The 25,090-nt window shown below is 40.9% G+C and overlaps 1 protein-coding gene across 4 annotated transcripts in view; it reads left to right on the top strand.

Annotated features, from left to right (window-relative positions):
- The window catches only part of mctp1a (multiple C2 domains, transmembrane 1a), a 120,145-nt gene that overhangs the window by 72,213 nt on the left and 22,842 nt on the right, over positions 1-25,090 (top strand). For all 4 annotated transcript variants that reach the window (XM_026322681.1, XM_026322677.1, XM_026322679.1 and 1 more), the window contains exons 10-16: positions 228-330; positions 1,067-1,169; positions 1,748-1,849; positions 2,357-2,431; positions 4,623-4,742; positions 12,199-12,315; positions 22,793-22,849. In XM_026322681.1, the coding sequence (XP_026178466.1) occupies positions 228-330; positions 1,067-1,169; positions 1,748-1,849; positions 2,357-2,431; positions 4,623-4,742; positions 12,199-12,315; positions 22,793-22,849 (677 nt within the window). The remainder of the gene's footprint in view (positions 1-227; positions 331-1,066; positions 1,170-1,747; positions 1,850-2,356; positions 2,432-4,622; positions 4,743-12,198; positions 12,316-22,792; positions 22,850-25,090) is intronic.

Consider the following 25,090-nt stretch of genomic DNA (forward strand, 5'->3'; position numbering starts at 1 on the left):
AGCTGTCGTGTGGTGTAAAGGGAAGATGCTATATACTATCTGTCTTAATAATATGCAGGATTGAAGATAGACAAAAGCTGGTGAAATTACTTAAGTTTCTCACTTTCTGTGCAACCTCAAGCTAACAAACTTTAAAAACTTTTTGAAATGTGGTGCATTTATATCTTTTAACTAAGAAGGTCAGCGTTGTGCAATGATTTTTATTTATTTATTTTTTTGCTTGGCAGGTAAGAGTGACCCATTCTGTGTGGTGGAGCTGAGTAATGATCGGCTGCAGACACACACTGTCTACAAAAACCTCAACCCGGAGTGGAACAAAGTCTTCACTTTGTGAGTGACTTTTCTGCATGCAGACACATACAGCTTGTATTCACTGTGACAATTATTTTAAAAAACTGACAGGCATCTTTGAATTAAAGACCAAAGTCAGAAAAATTGTCTCATTACATTGCATTTTTAAACTCCTAGCACAGAAAATTAACTCAAGAAACAAATTAACATATGTAAAAATAACTAAACATTCTCCTTATTCAAAAAATAATAATTTTCAATATATATATCTATATTATGGCTATTGTTAAAAGTTAATGTAGGTCTAGCTACCTAATACTACCTAATTTCTTATATATATGATGCAGTTTTTTCCACAGTGCAAACCTGTGAATTCCCAGTGAAGGGACAGGTTAATTTAGTCGTTCTTTGAGTGCACATCTTCCTCATAGCCTCCTTTCTATACATAACATCAGCCATCTTCTTCCTAACCTAATTTTCAAAAGACGACACGTCTGAACTTCACACTGTAGTTCTGTTTAGCTCATGCAGTAATGTAATATCACATAAAACTTGTTAATGGTGATTTTTAAACATTTATGTGAATGTAATAGAGGGTATTCAAATATGAGGCCTTTGTCATGTCTTGTATAGTGTTTGAGATTTAAACCATCTTCTGTCTGCCTTTAATATTTAAAGAGGCTTTTGCAAGATGTGATAGCTTTCACACTGTTTCAGTTTGTGGCCCATATTTTAGCATACATGTCAGCGGTGTTTGTCTTTGTGTGTGGTCCAGTAACGTGAAGGACATCCACTCAGTTCTCGAGGTCACTGTTTACGACGAGGACCGAGACAGAAGCGCAGACTTCCTGGGGAAAGTGGCTATTCCTTTACTAAATGTGAGTCACAGGCAGATTTCTGTGTGTTTCTTTTTATTTTCCCTTGGGGATGATATAGAGAGAGCAGAGGAATGGGAAGAATGAAAATACACAGTGGAAGATATAAAAAGCAGAGGTTATTTTTGTGGCTCCACAGATGAGACTGTTGTTATTTCACAAAGAGAAAGAGTTGACAGGAAAGAGGAAAAATGGAAGAGATTGATTTGTGAGAAGAAAGAACGTGAGGGAGAGAAGGAAGAAAAACAGATATGAAAATGACACTGATTGAAGGATGGAACAATGCTATTTGGAGAAAAAAGACAGAACAACGTCTCTTGTATTTGAAAAATTGTAAAGAACCTGTGAAACAACTATGGGTCGAAATATCCAGGCTCTGCTGTACAGTGTGATTCCCCAGGATAGTTAATTTCTGTTTGACAGAGCTGAGCTGCATTGGGTAATGAACAGGTACTTGTCAGAGTTGCCACAGTTGTTTTGGGTTCCCTGTCAGCGCCAGCAGCTGGGGTTCAAAGGTGGCCCGGGGAGCCGATTCAGCCGGGTATTGCCAGACAGACGCCTGTCATGTCCCTCTCCCACAGATCCAAAATGGAGAACGCAAAGCCTACGCCTTGAAAAGCAAGGAGCTGACAGGGCCAACAAAAGGGGTCATCTTTCTCGAAATAGACGTGATTTTTAATGCTGTAAGTCTTTTTTTTTTTTGCTTTTTTGATTCTCCTTTCTGATCTTTTTTCATTTTTCCTCCCACTCAAACATTATCCTCTCTCTCCAGCATTTCCCCACCTCCATGCTGCTGTTGTCTTTATTCTGTTTGTCCCCCCTCCCCTTCCATCTCATCCCTCGTCCCTCGTCCCTCGTCCTCATTTTGGCTTTAATTATCAAAGACTCCCACTCTGCAGCCTTTGTTCAGCCACTCACCATTGATGTGTGTGTCCTATAGCGGCCATCTTACAGCTTTCTCTCTCTCTCTCTCTCTCTCTAGCCCCTGACATGGGGCACACACTGCACATGTGTTGCCATGTTACATCTGTACACAGTGTGTTTCAGAAACCTTCAAAATAACCCACATATAGTCCTTGACTAATGTATTATCATCTCTCTCATCTCTAACCTTTTAGTATGTGTAACCTTTTATATGAGTGTCCTGTCTCTCACCGTTTGCTGTTCATGACCATGTGTTCCTCCTCCAGGTGAAGGCTGGTCTCAGGACGTTGATTCCAATTGAGCAGAAGTATATTGAGGAGGAGCCCAGAGTGTCCAAACAGGTAGATCAGCAGCCAACTCTTAATTTCTACCACTCTACGTCTTTTTTTACCGGAGTCCAACACAGTAACCGCTATTCTGCTCAACTGTCTGAAGCAACACCAACAAGCCTCGAGAGTGGCATCCTGTAAAGAACAGCAACCGTGTGGGCAAGATATAACAGGATGATTGAAAGAAAAACAGCATTTTGTGTTTTTTTTTTTTTTTCCCCCCTCTTCGCTCCTCTCTCTCTTCTCTCATCCCCCCCTCACATCCACTCTGAGTGGTGAATAGAAATGTCAAGCTGTCAGCTCTGGGATGCATAAGTAGATTGGCCATCCTTATAGTTGGCCCTCTTTGCCACTGCCGCTTTGCACTTCATTGTCACGCAGCTCAGTGTGGCACCACAAAGGGCTGAATAGTAGGGGCTGGCCCACATCAGACATGTCATATGAGTGACCATTTGGGCTCAGCAGTCAATGCTGCACCATGCACAGTTGTGCACAGCACAACACATACATCAACTTCCATAACACCTTTTTTCAGCCCTCCATCTATTCCCTTCTTTCCTCACTGTTTCTGTCTTCTTTGTTGCTCTCTGTCTCCCTGTCTTGGCCCACTCTACGCCTTTCTCCCCAGTGCCGAATCCTTTTTCATCTCCATTTCGCCTCTGACTTATAGAGATGACCTATGTCAGCGTCTCGCAATGATGATGTCACTGGCTCCCCCTGAGGGCTCTTTTGTGTGGTAGGAGCTCCCCTGCTGTTGCTTGCTGCTTAGTGCACACACACACACACACACACACGCATACACACACACACACGCATACACACACACACACACACACACACACACAAAGAAAAGACAAGACAAGACAAAACACATAAGCTGCATTGCCAAACACAAGCATTTAAATGTAATGAGGACAGTTGACTTAATACATGACTTTGACACTTTTCTAAATGATTTTGAGGAATAACTCATCATATTCTTGGAAAATATTCTTTGAAAATGAAATATTTTTATCAAGATAGTTATGGCAATAATGTGACAAGAAGAGTACAGCATGTACATCAAGTACATGTGCTGGGAAATGTGGAAATGGATGAGTCACAGTCTTGCTGTTCTCAGGTCTGCGAGTCCCCAGCAGGACACCGTACAGTCATCCACAGATTGGCAACACAAAACATCACATAATTCTACATAAAAAAGGAGGACTCCTCTGCTCATCTAGCACCAAAGCAGCCAAGCCATCCCTGCCCAAATCTAAATCAACCCAGAACACATACTTTACTAATGATAGATTTTACTGTAGTTCTACAAATATATACCGTGTACCAACAGTATACACACAATTTTCTGAAGAGCAAAATGACATCCTGGAACTTTTTAACAGCGGCCTGCAGAGACAGTTTGTCCTCTGGGAGCACTTTCTCCTGGAGGTGACCTGATTGGGTGGTTTGCGCTGTTGTTATGCTATTCTCTGAATGGTTGGCAACCCAGTGGGAGGACAGCAGTTAGCCAGTTCTCTCTCATCTCTGGCCAAATGCCTGGAGAACCCTCAGGGAGGAGAATCCAGGGACTGTGTTGGATATCGTTATTATTGTACTTAACTTTATCACTGGGAGAGTAGACTTAAAGAAACACTATGAGTCAGCTTATCACTTTTACAGCGCCCATTTGTCTTGCATGCGGATTCACTTCCATATATAGCATGTATATGTATCCAAAGAATGAAACCACACTAATGTCCTCATAATGTCCCCTCTGCTGTAATGTTGTAATATTGAAGCTAATGTGAGGTCAAAACTGCAAATTGTGAGCTGTAAGTCAACGCTCCGGTTAACTTTACAAAGTGACAGCAGAATGAGACACTACAGGATTTCAGTCGACAGTATGTCACATTAACTAAGGTGCAAATTATATGATCTGACATATTTACTTAAGTTGTGATAAATTTATGCTGTAACTAAGCATAAATGAAAGAAAGTGCACTCTACACAGTATGTCCTCACAAACTTTTAGATAGCGACCACACAGCCATTCTTATGTTTGCAAACATTCTACTTTGTCTCTTAATAAGACTTTTCAAGCACTATACACTTTGACAGTAGAATGATGCAAATAAAACCATATTATCCTTGTTACAGAGAAGTTTTGACCTAAAGCCCTCACTTCCATGAAACATTCACTTGTCATTGTCTCCTTTTCCAGCTCTTGTTGCGTAACTTCAACCGCGTCAGGCGCTGCATCATGTTCCTGATCAACACAGGCTGCTACATCAACAGCTGCTTTGAATGGGACTCTCCACAGAGGAGTGTCTGTGCTTTTGTGGTACGTAGAGGTGCACTTACATACTGTACACATTTTTACACAAGTAATTTAAACCTCACTCACATTGTTTTAGCTACACTTTGCTAAATTTATTGACTAACAATATTGTTTAATTTTTACTGATTTCACTTTTTAAGTCTGTCAAATTCTACATGCACACACACACACACACACACACACACACACACACACACACACACACACACACACACACACACACACACACACACATATATATACACATACAAAATAAGAGAGTAACATGTCCACAGTGGCTGTAGGACCATTGCTGCTAAGAAAGTATGGATACTTAATGGATAATTACACACTCTAACATGAGAGATTGTTGATGTCTCAAGCACAGTTAAGTGCATTCCCACACTGTAAACCCCTCCACCCATGCTATAGACTGCTACTCACACACTCAAATATCTTGATAATGATGGTTGCTTTTCTGGCTTTCTATTAAGTACACATGCACACATGGTACATGTATAAACATGGCAAGTGCCTGGTGTTGCTGGAAGCGAGAGTTGGCGTTGCAGCTTAAACCCTATTTTGAATGATACCCTCAGATATCCAAATACCTACAACTACAATCTATTGAAGTGTGACATGCTGTTTTTGCAGACAGTGGAAATGGCAGCCCCTTCTAACGTCGGCCTCCTCTTCATCCTCTGTCTCTCTCTTCCTCTCTCTCTCCCCCCCTCTCTCTCTCCTGTCATCTGTGCCTGGTATTAAAAGGTGAAATGTAATTGGACAGCAAAGCTATCAGTAAAAGACATTCTCCTGCAGAGCGGTGAGTGGCTGCATGGAGGTTCCTGCTCTAAAGATGACAGAGCAGGCATTTAATCCTGTCTAGTTTAGTGTCCTGACTTAAGTAGCTACAGGACAGGTGGGCCTGCCCCTGCACCAGCCCTTTACCATGGGAGCACTAAGTGTCTTCACAGTAGACATTAGACATTAGCAGCATTTGGCTGTCTGACACAGTTTTGTCTCTGCAGTGGCTGTGTGTGTGTGTGTGTGTGTGTGTGTGTGTGTGTGTGTGTGTGTTTTTACAGCAGGTCACAGTGTCATCACAAGACATGGGTCAGAAGAGACATAGTATTGATCAGTTAACATTTTCCCTCTGTGTGTGTTCAAGGATGCCTGTGTTCAAGGCTGGTGTATGCATGTGTGTTTGAATTAGGGCTGAGACTGGGCACAAGCCCTTGTGTCTTTCAGAAATAAATGAAAATGTCAGACAAAAAATGTCGAGGAATTCACACGAAACAAGGTCACTTCAGAACTGACACTCTGAATGGTGAATGGAGAGGGGAGTGTGGTATGCAGCCTATAGTGCAGCATCCATGTCGGCACATACCTTGCGTTGCTTTTTACACCTTATGAAAACACTGAATACAGTATATCCATTTATGAGTAACAATATTGACTATTCATATTGTCATTGTGCTGACTTACATTCAAAGTATTCAGAATATTATAAAGCGTGTATCTAGGCCAAGGACATAGCGTATTATAGTTTATAGAAAGTCTGAAATTTAGGTGTCAGTGTACCCCCCCTTCACCTCTCTCCTATCGCTCTTTTGGGAATCTATTATTGTGGGAGTATTCACTTGGCTAAAAGCATAAGAGTATTTAGGCCCTCTACACAGGTACTCTCTTCCTCCCTTCCCTTCCCAACCTGTAAACTTACAAAGGTGCGTACTTCTCAGCTGCTAAGTAAACCTGAGGGTGGGAATTGAGTCTTTCTCATTTATCTGTGTGATGTCATAAACACGCAAAATATCAAAATGCACAAGTCATGCTGTGTCACGTCATAACATATTCTCCACAAAAATGCTCAAAATTTTCTTCATGGTCCCTTGCTGTCCTTCTGCCCAATTCTGTAGTGCCAGCCACATGTATGTGTCAAACATTAGTGCCAGCTGTGATTAGTGTGTTTTGTGTGCATGTGAGAGAAACGAAGATATCGCATAGTCTCACATAGAGCCTTTCTCTTTCTCCCTCTCTCACACACCCACACTGCTGTCACCCACCCATCCTGACAGTGAATCAGCCACCGTGGCAGCTTTGCCTGAGGCGCTGGCACAATGGACGGGACTGGAGTTACCTCCTGTCCTGCCTGATGGGTGGTGTCTGTGTATGGATGATTGTCTGTGTGTGTGTATATGTGTATATAGGTCGGTCTTCGTGTCTCTGTCTCCCCATCTCAGGGTTAAGCATCTGCTTCCTCTGTCCACACCTGCAAGTTGAGTATCTCTCCCTTCTATCTGTCTATCCATCCCTGTTCCTCTTTATCTCTCCCTCCCCTCCCTTTGCTTTCCCTCCCAAAGAGTTGAGGCCATTGTGGGGCTGAGCGGTGTTGGGTTCTGTTCTCCTGCTGCTGCCAGCTTTCCCCACGGCCCCTACAAGACAAGGCTGTTATTGCCCCAGGGACCGCAGGCCTCAGCAGCTCTTCCTCCAAACAAATTTGCTGTAACTTTATCTGCAATTGGGCCCTGAATTGGGAGCAAATAGAGGCAGCTTTGTGAAGCTTGGGGAAGGGCGAGGGCAGCGAGCTGGGGGTTGTTGGGGAGGCAGGGGAAATGATACCAGGCTCTTTTATGTCAGGCAAAGTAGGACTCTTATCAGGAGGAGAGCCCAGACAAGGGAGCTCCTTCTAGAGGAAACTGGAGCACCTATCACCTGCTTTGCATTTAGATAAAAATTCACCCTGCTGAAATAAAAAAGGGAAAAAAGCAAAGACAGGTACAGAAGCAACTATCGGAGTGTGTGTGTGTGTGTGTGTGTGTGTGTGTGTGTGTGTGTGTGTGTGTGTGTGTGTGTGTGTGTGTGTGTGTGTGTGTGTGTGTGTATGTATGTTTGCACATGTCTGGCTGGCAGTTTGATACACATACACACACAGTGCAGAGACACCATAGGAGTCATTGGTACACACCACTTCAGGTCTCTTTAAATTGCTCCTTTGACTCTTCTTCAAAGAACCTGTCTAACTTTTAAAAGTTTTAAAGTCAGGAGTTCGTCTTTGCCCACAGCAAGGGACAGCTTTGAAAGATATACTTTCACATTTTACTGCTCTCCTGATTTGCAAAATGAATGATAGTTGAAATATAGAGCCATGACTAACGGAGAATACCAAGTCAGAGTTTAATCACCAGAGAAACTCAACAGAAAATGCATGGTGCCTTTTTGTTGAGGAGTTGTACCATTCTAGATTTATACTTCTCATAGTTGCCAGTATGCAGCTGCAGCACCATGGCCATAAAATGCTGTGTGCTTGCTTTTATTTTTGCATGTTATTAAAATGACTGGCTGTGACACATCCATTGTAGTGATTCCTGCTTCTTTTTTTTATCAGATGAACAGTATAATTGTAACGTAGAGCTTTATTCTGCAGAAGTGCAGCAGGGGGCAGTCTAGCACCACTGAATGATGGGAATGTCCGGTCACAAACAGGACACAAGTCTCCCTCCCTCTCTAGTTCCCTCGAACTTAACAGGACTTCTAGTTTCTATCTGGCAACACTTAGTGCCAGCATGGAAATTGATGTAAGAGAGATAAAGGGTAACTCTGAAATCCAAACTTCAGTTTCACTCCACTAAGATAGAGCAGGGGGAAAGTTAGCATGGTGTGTGGTTAATGTAAGCCAAAGCACTGAATATTACCCTCCCACAGTGCCGCGGCTCAGGGCCGAAAGAATGCGAGTTGTGTTTTGAAACAAATAATGCGAGATATAACTCACAACGTGCCACACTGAGAGTTTGAATAAATCATTTTTGAGTTCGTTTTAACATTTTTAATATATTGTATCTTGTCGTACTGAAGGGATGTCTTTAGATTAAGAGTAGGCATCAAAGATTTTAATGAAATAAATGAAATTTAACTACAGGAACTTGTCAAAATAATTCAGTTTACTAAATTTGTGTTATAGGTATTTTAGCCAAAATATGACAAATTGTATGACCATGGTTTTGATTTGTTCATGTTTTTGTCTATTTTAATTTTCATGTCATTTTCAGCTTATGCTCAAATGTAAAGTTTGTCCACTTCAAATGTAGTATTTAAATACGTCTGATCTGCTTTAGCAATAGGTACTTGTACTTTGACAAGTGAATATTTTTCTTCCTAGACATTTCAGTTAATTTCTCCAAAGACTTTATTGAAGCACAAATTACGTTTAGCAAATTGTGATGCATTTGGTGTGTGAAGGTAAATTATTCATGACTTCTTTTTATTTTTTGACAACCCATAGTTACAGTAACAATATTAAATGTCCACCATAGAACAATAAGTTAAAGTTGCTCTAAAATTGATATTCTTCAGTAGCTTAGATAATTACAGTGGTAGTATGACAAGGGAAAAAATACAAAATACTCCTTTTGATTTTTGTTCAAATATAAGTAACACTTATTTCAATCATTATTCTGTCTAACGCTCTCAGAAGTATCTTTTACATAATTTAAGTATTACAGAGGCATATATAGGTATGATAGACCTGAACATAGAATGTACATGAATATTTTTACATTACCATCAGAAGTATTAAAAAGAAAAGTGAGCGTGCAGGACAATGAGCTTTCCTCTGTAGGCATGTTCAAATAGTCACTATAAACCGTCACTGGCCACTACATAATGTGTCAAAGCACACAGAGTCACTTATGTTATTCCATTAGAGGATATCTGGAGCTTCATTTAGCATTTCATTCCTGTTTTTCTCTTCCATCCAGCATATTTCTATCATTTTATTTTTTTCCCTTCACCTTTCTCTGGTTACTAACATCCACAGCAGGCTGTTTCCTACTGCGTGTTCCCCAGGCGAAGAGCCTGCTATCTGGTATAGCAAGCGATGGGGGGTGGCTGTGATCGCTCAGTCCTGGTGGAAAGGTTCAGGCACTGCAAGACCCTATTACCCAGCCGGGGGCGCGTAGATGGGGCAGGGTTGGCCACTGCTGAGTGTCCGGTTCCTCTAGCTGCCAGTCAAAACTTCGCCCTCAGCTACAATAGCCAAATGGAGGAGGAATGAAAGAGGATCACAGGTTAAAAAGCCTCAAGCAAATGGATAAGAAAGCAAGATACAAAAAATCCAAAACATTAAAAAAGGCTTTTAAGGTTTTATATAAACATCAGGCCAGTAAGGAGCAATTATTTGTCTATTGTGTGTAATATACTGTAGATACTGTGAGCAATTAGAAATAAAGACACTAAATATATTTGAAGTACAATACATGCCTGTTGTAAGTAATATTTATAGCACAGTATTTGAAAGGAGAAGTGTATCTGCATTAAGTGTGCAGTTATTTATAGCATCTACCAGAATAGATTTTTTTTATTTTTTTTAAAAAGTGAACTTCTTTGCTTGACTGAAGTCATGTTTCTGCACCTTGATTGTGCATTCTTTAGATGATCCCGGTGTTAGTGTTATAGATCTGTAAATTATAATAATTTGTGGGAAGATGGATAATTTTAGAATGGTTACATATAGTAATGTGCGTGTAAATGTGTTGTGTTTGCTGTTGCTGAGCTTTCACAGTCCTATCAGCTTTTAATGATGAATGAAGGGAAATGGTTGTGATGCTTATTAGTGTATTTCTGAATAGATTCTCTCCAATACTCCCACTCAGCTGTATATAGTCTGTACATGTGAGGAAGTGAAGTTAAGCCTGAGAGACAGAGAAAGATGCTTTTGGGGGATTTGGTTGTTGCACCAAGGCCATTCAGGTTTATTTGAAGAAATTTTGCTGTGAGCATTATGGATGTTTTTATACTCAGCATCTCTTAATTTTACATGAAGTTATAGTTCTATTCAAAAGTTTGTATATATGCCTTTCAAACTTTTCTATGAGAGCAGGGGAATAGTTGACAAAATGTTGTTTATTGTGTTGTTATTGTGAGGAGTTGTTTTAATCTATACTCAGATGTGTGTGTGTGTGTGTGTGTGTGTGTGTGTGTGTGTGTGTGTGTGTGTGTGTGTGTGTGTGTGTGTGTGTTTGCAACGAGTGAAAGGAATATGAAATACCGGCTGCACATTGTGTGAATATGTGTGTGTGCACTTTAGTGTCCGACTGGCTCCACTACAGTGAGTAGACCTGCAAACACACTCTTGAGGGGCTGTTGAACCTCATATTCATATTAACCTTAGACTGTAAACACAATGAAGAGCTTGATTTATATCATCCACTCTCTTTCTCTCCCTCATATACTCACATACACAGAAATAAAACAATTTGGTTGGTGGTTATTATGCTTCCTGTTTTTTTTTTTGTTGTTGTTGTTGTTCATTCAAACAGGATAGATTGTATTTGTACAGTAATAGTCTCAGTTTCACAACCCTTAAGAGTTTCACATCAAACTGAGTGTTAAACAGGGATGTATTTCCTTAGAGTAAGTAATTAATTTCAAATTTTCTTTGCTCATATTTGAAATAGTGGATAGTTGAATTTTATAAATATGTTGTGCTGGAAATGATTTGGCATTAGATACGGTTTGTTCTCTCAGTATTTACAGACAATTGCAACTGAGATATTATCAGTCCTGAAAAATCTCCATGCTCTTGAAGTTATTAGTAAAAAATAAGTATTCTTTTGTTTTATTTGTTTCTGACAGATTGTTCCCTCAAAATATCCCTATTCTAATATCTTAACATTTTAGCAACTGACACAATACTTTCTCACTATTTGACACAATGCTGCCAGGGTCCATCATTAGCAGTTTTACTTTCCCACAGATATTTTCTCCCAACCATTGCAAAAATCTGTTGTTAGATGCTATTGAGCTCTGCCAAAACCAGAACACAGGCTTTTAGGAAAGGTTACTTTTCAGATGGTACTTTTCTTGTTTGGTGATGAGAGGGGAGGTATAGAGGTTATGGTTTTGGCAGATGGGTGCAGAGAAGGTTAGAAATGGGGCATGCAAGTCTTTTGGGGTGGGAGAAGGGGGTATTTGGGCTTGGAGTGACAAGGTTAGAGACTCGGGGTGTGGTGTGTGTGAGGTCAGATGCTGGGTTTTGGGCATGAGTATGGAAGGGTCAGCTTAATTGTGCTGTGGCTGAAGCAGTAAATGACCTCAGGCTCTGGGATGATTGGCACGAATGAAGGGGGCTCTGATGGCTTGTTGTCATCTGCCTCATCATCATCGTTCTCAGCTGAAGGCCCAGGAAACCTTGAGGGTCAGGGTTTCGAACCTAGGCTCCCCGATGCCAAGTCTGTACCTTTGTTGTAACACAACCATATTGTTAAACTTTGTACTACGATCGCTATGGTTCTGCATATGAATGTATTTAAATATGTGTCATTTCCCCTCACACATATGGTCGGGGTACTTTCTCAGAAGTTTTGCTCATGAGGGTCAATATTGGGTCTCAAATGTATGAATTCTTAGCCCACATTGTTCTCACGTTTTTGTTCTTGCTTTTCTTTTGCTGACAGTTTTCTTCTTTTTTTTCCCCTCTCATCAGCTTTTTGTCATCTTTGTTTGGAACTTTGAACTCTATATGATTCCCCTGACTCTGCTGCTGCCCTTGGCCTGGAACTACATCCTTATTGCATCAGGGAAGGATACCAGACAAGATGTGGTGAGTAGCCCCATCACTTCTTGATATCTCTCTGCCTTTCTTTCATTTAATGTAAAAGCCTGTTTCTTTTCGCACAAAATGCAGGATTAACACTCAGGCACTGTTATTTTATGAACGAATGATTTTGTTTTACTTACATCAACCTTCGTTTTAATACTAGACTAATCATATTACTAAAATGTAGACAAAAAAATGAAAGCAGCATACTTTTATAAACAAACAAGAGGATGAGCATAATACAAGAAGTACCTTTTACCAGATGTAAACTTAGAATTTTAGTTAAAAAAAGAAAAGCAGATTTTTTTTTATTTTTTTTTTTTAATAACTCCTCTGCCCCTTGAGGAACTACATTCTCAGTGCAATCTCAGGTTTCTCACTTTGCCTTCTTTGAGGCAAAGAAAAGAGAGAAATAATAGGCTGTCACCTTGAGCTACGTTACGCCACTTACCTGGTAGTATATTTATTTAATTCATTTATTTTTATCTCTTATACCAATTAAATGATGTCAAAGCAATGTCATGGAGAAACAGACATGTTTTAATCATGGCCAGGCACATTTGGAGAGTGGAGAGTGAAAAGGAAAGAGAGAGCTGGACTATGGGTTGAGCATGAACAATGAAGTGATTAATTTTAATAAGTGCCTTTTTCCAAGACTCAGCTTGAAATAACCAGTTAACAGACCTCAGATTTTCTTCCAGTCTCTTGCCTCCTATATGTGTTTGTTTATTTCTTCATAAGGATTCTTTGGGTTAGGCTGGACTGGATTTGGAAGAGATTTTAAGTTCAGTCAATAGTAATGAACCAAATCTCATTGCTATGTGAGCAATATTACTCTTAAAATGGAATTAGATGTAAACTGTATGTAACGTACAACACAGCTCTATTTGTTAAGTCTTTGGAGCGAATCGTCTCTATTTAGACAACACTGTTTCCATGTGTGTTAATTTAAAAAGTAAAAACTGTAAAAATCTGCAAAAGTCGACCCCTACGAGATAGATGTAAACCTGACAGTGTGGTAGTCATAGGTTAGTTTGTTGTACAGACTTAGACTTTAGCTTATTTACACTGGATATATTCACTTAAGAAGTAAAAAGATATTAAGGTTTACAGTTGCAAGTAGGTTCAAAGACTAAATAAAACAATTTATGATATGACATAGCCTGGCCTGTAGATGGCGACATTGCTTGACCAAAAAAAAAAAAGAGAAAGAAATCTACATGCCTTAAGACAAAACCGGGCATCATGGTTTGTCCTACTACCTGCTACTTGTATTTATTCAGACCTCATGATATTCTTTTCCCATGCACTTAATAATTAAAATAAGGCAACAGAGGTTACATATTCTCATCATGTGCCACTCACTTCACATGAGTAACTACTTGTAACTCCCACTTCATGCAGAATTGCTTTTTTTTCTCCTTCTCTGTCCTTCCCATTGTATTTCATGTACCCCAAGAATTGGTAGGGACATTAAGACATGTTGATAACACTGATACTCCTATGGAAATGCTTTTGAGTACCTCAGTACTGTTCTGCTCAGTTGTGCAAAATTGCCCTCTACGCGGAGACACAAGGAGATATGGATACTTTTTACTATACTAACAAAGGATCTTTTTGTTTCAACTGTTTTGTCTGATTATGGCTTAGTAGCGTCACAACACTGTAATTTTCACGTACGTCTACATTTAGACCAGGAACGGCATATGTATTTTTGACTTACTTTAACTTGTGTTTTTTTTGTCTGTGAATGTTGCTTAATTAACATCATCTTTGCATTGTCATTTGAAAATCCTTGGTTGAATTCAAAAGATTTATCTGTTCAGGACACTGGACCAAATAGATCACCAAGGCCAGAACTTTTTTTTCATCATGAAAACACTGCTGCACAGTTTCATATCTGACTTTCTTTCACTTAAACATCTCTGCTGCTGAGGGATGGCTTTGAGTGAGTGTGTTGTGTACTTACACTTACCCACAGTTCAACATTCATGCATTCATGTGTCTGGCATTGGCAAAGGGAAGCTATGTGAAGAAGTTGGTCGGGGCTGGTGGTGAGGTAGACACAGGGAAATATGCAGTGTAAGAGGATATTAGCGTAGTAGCGTATGTGAATATGCAGGCTAGTGCTGGATGTATGAATGCTGAATATTCTGTCCAGTAGGATTCTCGTCTTGTATGTTCTCATTTATTCTAAGGTTTTGATTCACAGACTACTAAAGTATAGAACTAGAGCTCAAGGATACATACACACATATCTGCATTTGCATGTACAAGTCACCCAGAAGTGTCTTTAAATAGTACTTCAATGTAGGAGGAAAATACTGTGTGCGCACAAAGATAAAAGTTGTGTAAAAAATAATATTTGGATAACATTTGGGTCTTTTGTGTGGATGCATGTATGGATACATGAATGTGCTTATGCATTAAGTGTGTTAAGTGATTCATTTCAACAATATATCCAGTGAAATTGGGATTGTCAAAGATTAGCAGTATTAATGTTTCTTTTCCTGCTGCTGTGATAGTTGTGCTGAACAGCACAGAACAGCACAGGACTCAAAACAAAGAATCATCCTTTCTCTCGTCTCCGTGTTGCAGTCTTACTCTCTCAGGATTGGTGAATGTTGTGCACCTTCTTTAACTTATAAACTGTCTCTCTTTCGGTCATGATATTACTGCCTTATGTCAAATTAATACGTACAGTAAATATAATGTGATGAAATAGGTTTTTTTTCCTTTTTTTAGATATTTGTTTGCAAATGCTGTGCACACACTCTAACACACATTCAGACACAACTATCCCCTGAGTTCTGTCCCTGTTTGTTTCCAGACAGAATTTCCCAATTCTGTGGTGGTACAGGGGGGGAAGTGGGTACAGCAAGAGCATACAGTATCTGCATTTTTCACTTCCTCTCTCGGTCCCCTGGATTCTTCGTCTGAGTCTTTATCAACCTAAAGTAATGGACGACTCACAGTTTCCCTCTTGCACTTGGCAGTGAAGAGAAAAGAATATAAAAGAAAACAAGGGAAAATGCTTTCTAATTACTTTAAACAACACTCCAAATGAAAGCATTGTGCTGAGCCGAGCAAGGGTCAGCATCCGGAGCGGTGCGGTTTCCCAGCAGTCTGGGGTGAGGGTAATGCCAAAGGAATCTCTGCTGAACTCACTCTAAAGGGTGAGACAAAGACAGAGAGAGAGATGTGGTGAGGGGAGAAAGAGAGAAGACAAAAAGTATATGAATTTGAGCACAGACCTCCTACTAAAGTGAAGTGTCTTCCTGCAACTGATGGGTTCATTGTGAGGGCCCTTCTCCAATTTTACACCACAACCACAGTCCATAGCCCTGTCTGTACCAAATAAACAAACAGTGTTCTCTACACACACTTCGCCACTCAGGGTCACAGACTGTTGTGTGGTTACATGCTGCTTTGCACACAGACCTGAGATCAGCGCTCCTTACCCTCACCCCAACCTTGACCAGTACCTGCTACGCAGTCAGAGCATCCTCAGAACAGAGATTAAAGACGATGCACCAGCAAGGTCACTGACCTCCTGTCTTATCATGTAGCGCACTCTGACCTGTGAACCCTGACTCTTCAACACTGTCAGCTGACCTGTGTGTAATGCTGTAACATGCTCACTGAAACAAACAAAGTGAACCTTTTGTGCTTTTGCTATTCAAAGCTGGCAGTGTACTACAAAGACGCCTCATGGTGTCTTTCTGCATCTGTACTGAGGTGCGGAAACACCTTGATGACATGATCCTCTCTTTTACTACCTTGTTTTGAAACGTGGGGCAGTTTGAGGTTTAGGACCACCCTAAGCCTGATATGAAGGAAACTGCCAATAGCTTACCAGGCAGGGCTTGTTTCACCAGAGGACAGACAGCTCTGCTAGAAGAGAAAAGCGCTGCATGTTGTGAGTGTATGCATGTCTGTATCTTTTCATAGTCATGTTTTATGTTTACGTGCGTGCCTGCTTGCACGAGTGTCTTTGATGAGCACGGAGTTTAACGTGCAGGGATACATCCCGATAGAAATCCTTCCTTGCTGTTCTGTTGGCCCAGAAAGGCCCTTAACAGATGTTATGAAGGTGTTAATTTCAGCGCAGGCTGTCAGAGAGGGCATATACCGAACATGGTGATGTCTCTTTCTACCACAGGATGACGGGCAATTAGGCCTCGTCACATTGGAGGACAATCCTCTTTATCCTATACTTCAGACCATTACATAGATTCACCCACTGGATCTGCCAACCCATTACTGAAGAGAAGACCTTAATGGCCTAAAGATGCTTCACACTTACAGACATGCCTCCAACGGTGAGATCGAGCAGGCTACTTCTCACCCGCTCTACATCCTGAGTTAAACAGTTTTTTCATGCAAACAAATATAGAGATTAATCTCCCTGATGAAGCTCAGTCAACCTTTAAAAAAATTATTTACTATAGCTTTCCACTGATATTGTCATTTTGTATTTGTTTTAAATCCATGTAGTTCGAAGTGTAGTGGTTTAATCTTTATTTCCCTGACTGTGAAACACTCTGTGTGACAGCAGTATATTGTTCATTAGTGTTAGAAGAATCTGGTTTATTTCCAAGACACTAATAATGTCTGGTTTTATTTGAACATTGTATCATTTCCAGAACAAGACTTCATTGCCATTTTTATCTATTCTGTTTTCTCCTTGATTTTGCATCTAAAAAAAAACCCCTTTGCTTCTCTAAACACACGCTGCCTTGACATCTGCCCTCATTAAGAGCCATGCACAACACAGGTAGAGAGGAGTAAATATTAGGAAAGCTGGAAAGAAAAGAGGAAACTCTGCCTATTATACCTCAACTCCTCCAGAAAGTCACACCTCCACTTTTTTGCCATAAAACTGAAACTCTGGAAAGAAAAGGAGAACAAGAGAAGCAGATGGAGTGGGAGCAGGAGACAGAAAGACAGAGAGGCATTCAGAGAGACGGCGCGACAGAGAGACAGAGGCAGAGGAAAGCAGCGGTGGATGGCAGGCACTCCTCAGTGTGGAGTCAGACATGGCAGTTGGTGACAGGTGACAAAATCAAAAGGTCATGTCACTTTTAACTGGGAGCGCATGTGCCCCGCTGATTTCCCCCGTGCCGCCCCGGCATCACCGTGCTCATCTCTTCTCCTCTCGCTGCCTCTCTGTCTCTGCTAAACTGGCAGATAGGATGGCAGGATGGCAGGCAGAAAGACAGGCGACGGGCATAGTTTGAAGCGGGACGGGAGCATCGGGAGCATCAGGAATGCCACAGCAGAATCCTCCCAGCCTTCCTTTTCATCATGTTATCGTACTTTCTCTTCCTTTCCCTCCATTTGTCTAACTTCCTTCATCACACTGAACCTTTGTAACTGTCTGTGCTCTTTGCTAACAACTTCAGCAGCTCAGGGTGTCTGCCTCAGTGCTTGTTGTTGTTTTTGTTTTGTCTATATAGACAGCTGTTGTAGCTGTTAGTTTTTTTAGTTTAAACCTTCAGCTTAAGCCTAAAGATGTGTGTTTGTGTGCACTAGATTGCACATCATTTTTGTACCAGCTGTAGTCCTCTTTTCCACAACTGAGTATGAAAAACATTAAGACAAGATTGTATCATCTGTCTGAGAAGGACAAACATCTTATCACTGAATTTGCTGTATTTGCTGCCTATCTCAACAATGCAAGTGGAGCATGTAAAACTGGGATGTACTCTGAATAGCTGCCGAATCTCTGACTAAACATACTTGCTGATTTGCCAGCAAATAAGTAAAGAGAGATGTGCACTGTTGGTGATGTTTAGTTTACAATCCTGATAATCAATCTTTTCCAGTGCTCACATATTTGGTGTTGCTTTCATGAATATGGAGTCGCCCTTCTCACCCCCACCCCCAGCCTCCAGCTCTGGTAGCACCTCGGTCTCAACCCTATCTAGCCCCCTGCTGGGTGAGCCCTGGCTGGGGCAGTGCAGATGGAAGGGCCCCCCTCTGAGGGCCATTGCTCTGACAGCTTGTGAAGGGCCTGTGTGGGTCAGCCAGGCTCATCCAGCAGCCCTTATCAGACGCACAGCACTCCCCCAGTCTGCAGAAACTGTGGTGTAGGCAATATGTACATGCACATGCACATGCACACATACACTCATGGACAGTGCATACCAAATAGGGCCTTGAGATCCCCGAGCCAGCCAGCCAGTCGGCCAAACCTCAGCAGCTGGAGAGGTTAAAACCCCCTCACGTATCAAAGAGGAAGAGCAGCAGGAGGGAGGGATAGAGGAATGGTAGAAAAAAGGAGGAGAAAGTATATCTTCATGTTTGCTAAGATGTCTGCCTTGGTGTCAATTCCCCCCGTGGCTGTCACTGGGAAGGTTAGGAGGAGAGATAGTAGAATTCAGTCTGGACAGGGGGAGAGAGGGAATAGCTGAGGCATTTTAGAGGCAGGGTAAAAATAATGTGGCTACTAGTTCAGATAATACATTTTTTACTTTCTTTCTGTGCAGTGTGTGTGTGTGCTCAGCTGTTTCATTGATCCAGACAGGGTCTATTCTTCTTCACACATAAAAGCAACATCCATCCATGCAATGTGCAGTTTGTTTGTTCCCGACTTGTCAAGTTAAGTTTAAACTCACATGTACAGGATGTCTCAATACAGTGTCGTTCTATGAATATAGGATAGCATGTTTAGATTATTAGGTACTTAGGATTTGTTAATTCTTTGGATTTAACCTTGGTATTTTTCTAGTCTATTCCCTTGCAACCCCTGAGCGTAGACAATTATAAAAACCCACTAGGGGTGCTGTTGGGCTGTTGGACGTTCCCTGTGGAGGCAAAAGGAGAAAACACAGATTTTAATTTTGGGAATCAATAAGGAATCAGCCATTTCAACCTAACACTCAGTTCTTGAAAAAAATTTTTTTTTTTTCTGCTATTCTGCTTTACCAATCTAACATCTCAGTCAGACTGTGCAACAAGGGTTCACTCTGCTCACTCTTATGCTCAGAAAACATCCAATCCAGAGACTCTGGGGTTGAATGTCTTAGGCTGGCTACACACCAGACGATTTTCGAATCTTCACCGATTTCAAAAACGTGAAAGATCAAAGACACATGGACAGTTTCAACCAATTTTTAACCCTTTAATCCTCCCAAACACACACACTAGATGAGTCGACCAGACTGGGACACCCAGTGCCTGCTCTTTGTATGAACAACTTCATGTTGGCAATTCCACAGACACAAGATTTCCCAGAACCTCAAATGTGACTTTGTGACACACACCTTTTCTGTCTTGGCCCTGTTGTGGTATGTCGTGCACGATACGTTAAAAACACACTCGTAATGTTGCCATAATTCAACAAGCTTGTTGTCTTTTTCAGTGCTCAATTTGGCTCAAGTTATGTTGTGATGCACTGCCACGTTTGTGAGCTGTAACAGTACACACCGTCTGGTTGGTGACGTGTCCTGGGCTCCTCACTCTCATTGGCTATTTTGAGTATTCTGTCGAAAGAATCATAAATAAATATCTTCACTAACATGTTTGATCTTTATGATCGGGGCTCCGACTTGATCAGGAGCAGTAAAATAATTGTATTGACATCACACACTTGAGTTGTTTAGACTAATAATCGCTTGAGACAAGCCCAGTTAGCACACGCGTACTACAGCTATCACAAGTGTCTGTCTCGGTAAACCAAATGTAAATTTGTGTTGACATAAGGAAAACAAAACAAACAGAAAAACAAACAAATCTCAGTCGCCAAATAGTGAGACAATAGTCATGCAAGGGTACACCTGAGAATAACACTGACACTGAAACAAGAAGATTCTACATCAGCTCAGCGATTTGGTCCTGTTGCTTTGTTTTGACTGTAGTGTCATTAAAGATTTAGTCGTTTACCCACATCAAAAGTTCTGCATACAGAGTAGTTAGCACTTTAGTCTAAGACAGACAATCTACAATTTTTTCTACTCAATTTGAATAAATTTGCCATTTGCCCTTCATAGACATCAATCAGTTGAATTGATGGGAAGTGCAGTAAGAGGAAAAAAAGTCAGTGATCTTGCAGAGCGTGTGCTGGGATCTGAGCCTAACAGAAACTTAATTCTCGTAAATCAGCTTTTTCAGTTCTAAGCCACTTAGGCCAAACAGACAAATTCATACTTTCACTGCCGTTCGAACTCTCAATGTCATTGTTCTCGCCGATATTCTTTGTGTGTATTTTTATATTATCACCATCTTTGTATGTATTTATGGGGCACAGTGTAATCTGTAAGAGAAGCCTGAATCACCCCTGTATCATTTGAATAGGTCTGAATATGTTAATCCCCACCTCAGTAGATATTGAATTGACTGGAGCAGCTCTGCAGGCAGTGGGAGCTCTACACGATCCTGTCGACAGCAAGGCTTTGATGCTGCCATGCTGTAATGATAGTAATTCAAACAACATGATAATGGCAGGATAAGCAGACAAATGATATCATACACCAAACAGGTCTTCGAAAGGGAGAAAGAACGAGACAAATAGAGAGAGAGTGGTGAAGGTAGAGAAAGAAAGATGTTTTGAATTCATCGGCTGCACTGAGGTAATTTATATCCTCCCATACTGAGACAGTAGCTTCAGTGTGCGCATTTAGCCGTGGCAATCTTCGGGGCAGATGACATGTTCCGTGTCTTTTTATTTATTAATTTTACACTGTGTCTCATTGCAGGAAACATGACTTCTCTCTGTAACCAGAGGCGATAGAGGAGAGAGAGAGCAGAGGGAGACAAACGACTCTATCATTCTCTCTGTCTCTCTAGGTCATGCTTCTCCAGCTAGCTCATGCTCATTCCCTTTGTTTAAAGTTTGGAGCGTGTGCCAGATGTGCCCTAGTAAAGCCTCTGTGTGGAGGAATCCATTATGTTTGTATTTTAGCATGGGTGAAAGGATTTGGGAAGAACCATGATGACTTTATAAACAGTTATAGTTCATTTGTTTAGAGATGCCAGAAGGCTTTAATTTTACAGTATCACATCTACATCTTTCGCCTCGGCTGAGCAAGAGAGTTCGCTCTCTGGTATTTTTGTAATGTAATAGCGAATGTGTTCCGTATCAATAAAGAGAAGTGTGAACAGTCAAGCCAATTTGTCTGTACAATACAAAGGAGTCTTAGTGAACTGGGAATAACCAGTTGCTATACACTCGGACAGTTAAAAGGTGCGCCATGTATCCGTACACAAAACCTTGCCCTAGTGGGTCTGAGCTATTGATAGAACACACACACAAACACACATGCATTATTGACTCTACCCTCTCAACTGCTGTTCTGAACTCCTCTTTGTTTGTGTAGGAAGTTGCATTTACATAAGAGGCTTATGTCAGCCGCCACAGAGTTTCCCCTCTTATTCCAGTGGAAAACAGAAAGGACAAAAGCTATTGTCTTATTAAGTAATGCTTTTTGGATTTCTCCAAACTAGTTTGTGCTGTTCTGGAGGTAGTTAGGGGTTTTGTGCTGGGGCAAAGGTTTTTTTGGGGGGGGTTGAAGCAGGTTGACAGCTGTGGGACTTATGATATGGATCGTTTGTTTATGTAAGTTGAAAACAATATTTAGTTTAAATGTGATCTGTTTTTTTTTTTTTTTAATTTTTTTAGCTTTGAATGCGTCAGACTCCTCGTCAACTTGTGCATATGTATTTGCATATTTTCACCTACAGATAGAGGCATTGATAGTGAAATTTTACTATTATATTTCAATGACTCCATGTAAAAATTGCTGTGTGTACCATTATGTTGTATGTATTCAAATGTGTTCTTTGTGTTTGTGGTTCTGACTCTGTGGGCATGAGCTTGTCTCTGTGATTTTTTTCTTTGTGCTGTACAGTATGTATCATGGTATCTTGGGGGTTTCAGAGCTACACCAGCTCCAGTTTCATCGGTCATGGACCACTGAAGCACATAGTTGCTGTTCTTTGTGACTTGCGCTCTGTGCTGAAAGCTTTTTTTTTTTCTTCTCACATGGAGCAACGTTCTGTGAGAGGATGTGAAACAATGAATGGATGAATGTATAGAAATTGGGAGGTAAAGGTCGGGGACAAGTGCAAAGGTTAATCAAAGGATCAGAACCAGAAGAGGAATTTTGCTGTCACGTCCTGCTGAATACTATAAGATTTAAATGCTTTTGTGTAGTCTGATTTGGGGGAGATGAATAAAATTTAATCCTTAGGCACATTTGAACAACAGAATGTTTCTAAAATTAAATTCTAATTCAAACCCGTCCTGAAGCTCTTGACATATTAGCACGCACCAATCCCAATGGTTGCAGCTATCTGCATGCTTTCCATACTGATTAACAAACTCTTGCCAGGAATAAGCATAACCAATCAATTTCAATATGCCTCTTTACTGTTCTGATGGTGTTAACCCTATGTTATTTGATGTCTATCTGTACTATAGCTGTTGCAGAGACATTCTTATTTTTCTTTTTTCTCTTTCCTCTGTTGCAACTGTCAGCAAGCAGTGGAGGACCTGCTGGAAGACGAGGATGAGGATTTTGACAAAGATGACAAGGTAATTATGTCCTGTGACAGGGATGCACTCACACACAAACATGCGCACCGCACACATACACACTGCCTCAGGAGGGGGTGACACTGCTTCATAGACCGGAAACACAAACAGACGAAACAGATGACTCCATCTTCCCCTCCCATCTCCTCCCCTGTTCAGTTATTCTTACTTGCCTGAGGCACAAACACATGTATAAAGATTGTACAACCTTCTAACCTTTTGAAAAGTTTTCTCTGTAGGCAAATACACATTCCGCTCCCCCTTTCTTTCTTGTGGTTTGCTTTGCTTTGGTTCTACTGCAGTTTGGTGCACTATCCTTAATTTTACCTTCATATTGCACTGTTGAATTTACATAGCCTATGTTGTGCTGCAGTCTTGCTTCCTATGAACATACACCCATATAAAGTGCTTAGTTAGCCATTTAGGCTCATTCACTGCTCCTTTATGTCCCAGTAAAACAGCATCTGGGCTTGTCCAGACACTATCAGGTAACAACAGGTGGCTGCTTTACTGCCGCCACTCGTTTACACTGTAGGAACAGTTACTGAAACAAATGCCACTGGATTGGATACAGTACCTTGTCAATGTTCCACTTGGGAATGGTAATTGTAATGGTACAGCTCTTTATCTATCCGCTATGTGGTGTGGTTTCTGGTGAGGCTCATTTGAGACGAAAATAATCTTCTGTTTGATACTCCAGTGTGATTGGATTCATACAGTGATTTAGGTGAAGTCCAAATCTTTTACTGCGCAAACCGTAAAGTACTTTCACTGAACATTGTGTATTCTGAAATTACTTGAGCTTCAGCTCAGTTGCTCACAGCCGCACTCCGGCAATATAAAGGTTAGTAGGCTAAGATGTCTTAATTTCCATGGTCTGGTTTGGTAATCTTTGTGGAGGAAAACTCTGGCGGTTTGCAGTGGTAATTGTAAAGGCCAGGCAATGAGCTATCTGAAAATAGTTTTGCCTGAGGACACTGTGTGCTGTTACTTATGCAACTGCAACCTTCCTACAACCTCTCCCATTTTTGAATGGTTGTAAGTGCAAGTTTGCAAAAATGGTTAAAAGAAAAAAAACACTTAGTTCATAGTTCAGATGATCAAATAAGCATCCCGCTAGTAAGTAAGGCAGTAAGATTAGTTTACAGCACAGGAGCATTACAGCTTCTCCACACAGTGATGCTGAAGCAAACTTTCATGGCTGTGAATTTCAAAACTAAAATGTACAGAGGGCCACTGACTGAAGATATGCACCAGGCAACCTTGAGCCTTTTTTTTTAACCTTTTTTTTTTTTTTTTTTTTTTTTTTACGGCTGTCCTTCATCTCTGAATATTCCTACCTCCTCTCAAGGAAAAAAGTAAAAATACCAGCATTTGAAAAGTTGCAGATGATATGAAATACATTTTGGACTTTCATATTGAAATGAGGTGCAGCAGCCTCTGTCAGATTTGGTGCCAAACTGATTATTCCATATAAGAAGGCCTTGCTCTCTGTGCTCACACAGGGCTGGGATGCTGGATAGCACAGCACCACAAAGGCTACAATTTACCAACTCTGGCTTCATACATTTTGATCTATTGCTCCACTCGACTGTTAGCATTTCATTTGAGCTGTAGGGAGGTTGAAAAAGGGGGCCATTTTTCCTTTCTCTTTTCCTACATCTCTCTCTCCACCCACTCTCTTTCTACTTTTCCCGCAATCATCCCTTTCCTTTCATTTTTTTTTCATTCTTAAACTTTCTCTCCCTCTTTTCCTTTGCTCTCCCTCCAACCTGGTTAAGTGCAGAACAAATGGAGTTTCAAGGCTTAACAAATTTATCTCTTACATTGGCTATGAGGTCTTTTACATTGGATATGAGGTACAGCTTTAGATTGTATGAGTAAGTATGAAGGACGGGTCAAAGGAGGCCTCTTTTATGGCACAGCCCTATAGGGGGAGAGGGAAGAAGAGAGAGAGAGAGAGGAGGGGAAAAAGATTAATAAATGTGCCAAGGCCTCATTTTAATTGAACTTGAAGCATATGTTGCAAGTATGTACAATCCGTCCCAGATGTTTACTCCGGCCATGTGTGCAGCTCTTCCCCGTGCACCACAAGGCAGCTATTAGCTGGATAACCTTTGCTCCAGAGGCTAAATGGGGTATTACATGGCCAAAAAGTAGAGCACCTGTTTTTCATTGCATGGAGGACCCCTTGCAGGCTTTTTGCCTTGGATCACCACATGTGTTTTGACTTAACAGATT

The sequence above is a fragment of the Mastacembelus armatus genome, chromosome 9 (genome assembly GCF_900324485.2).
Source record: "Mastacembelus armatus chromosome 9, fMasArm1.2, whole genome shotgun sequence".
In the NCBI taxonomy this organism is placed as follows: Eukaryota; Metazoa; Chordata; class Actinopteri; order Synbranchiformes; family Mastacembelidae; genus Mastacembelus; species Mastacembelus armatus.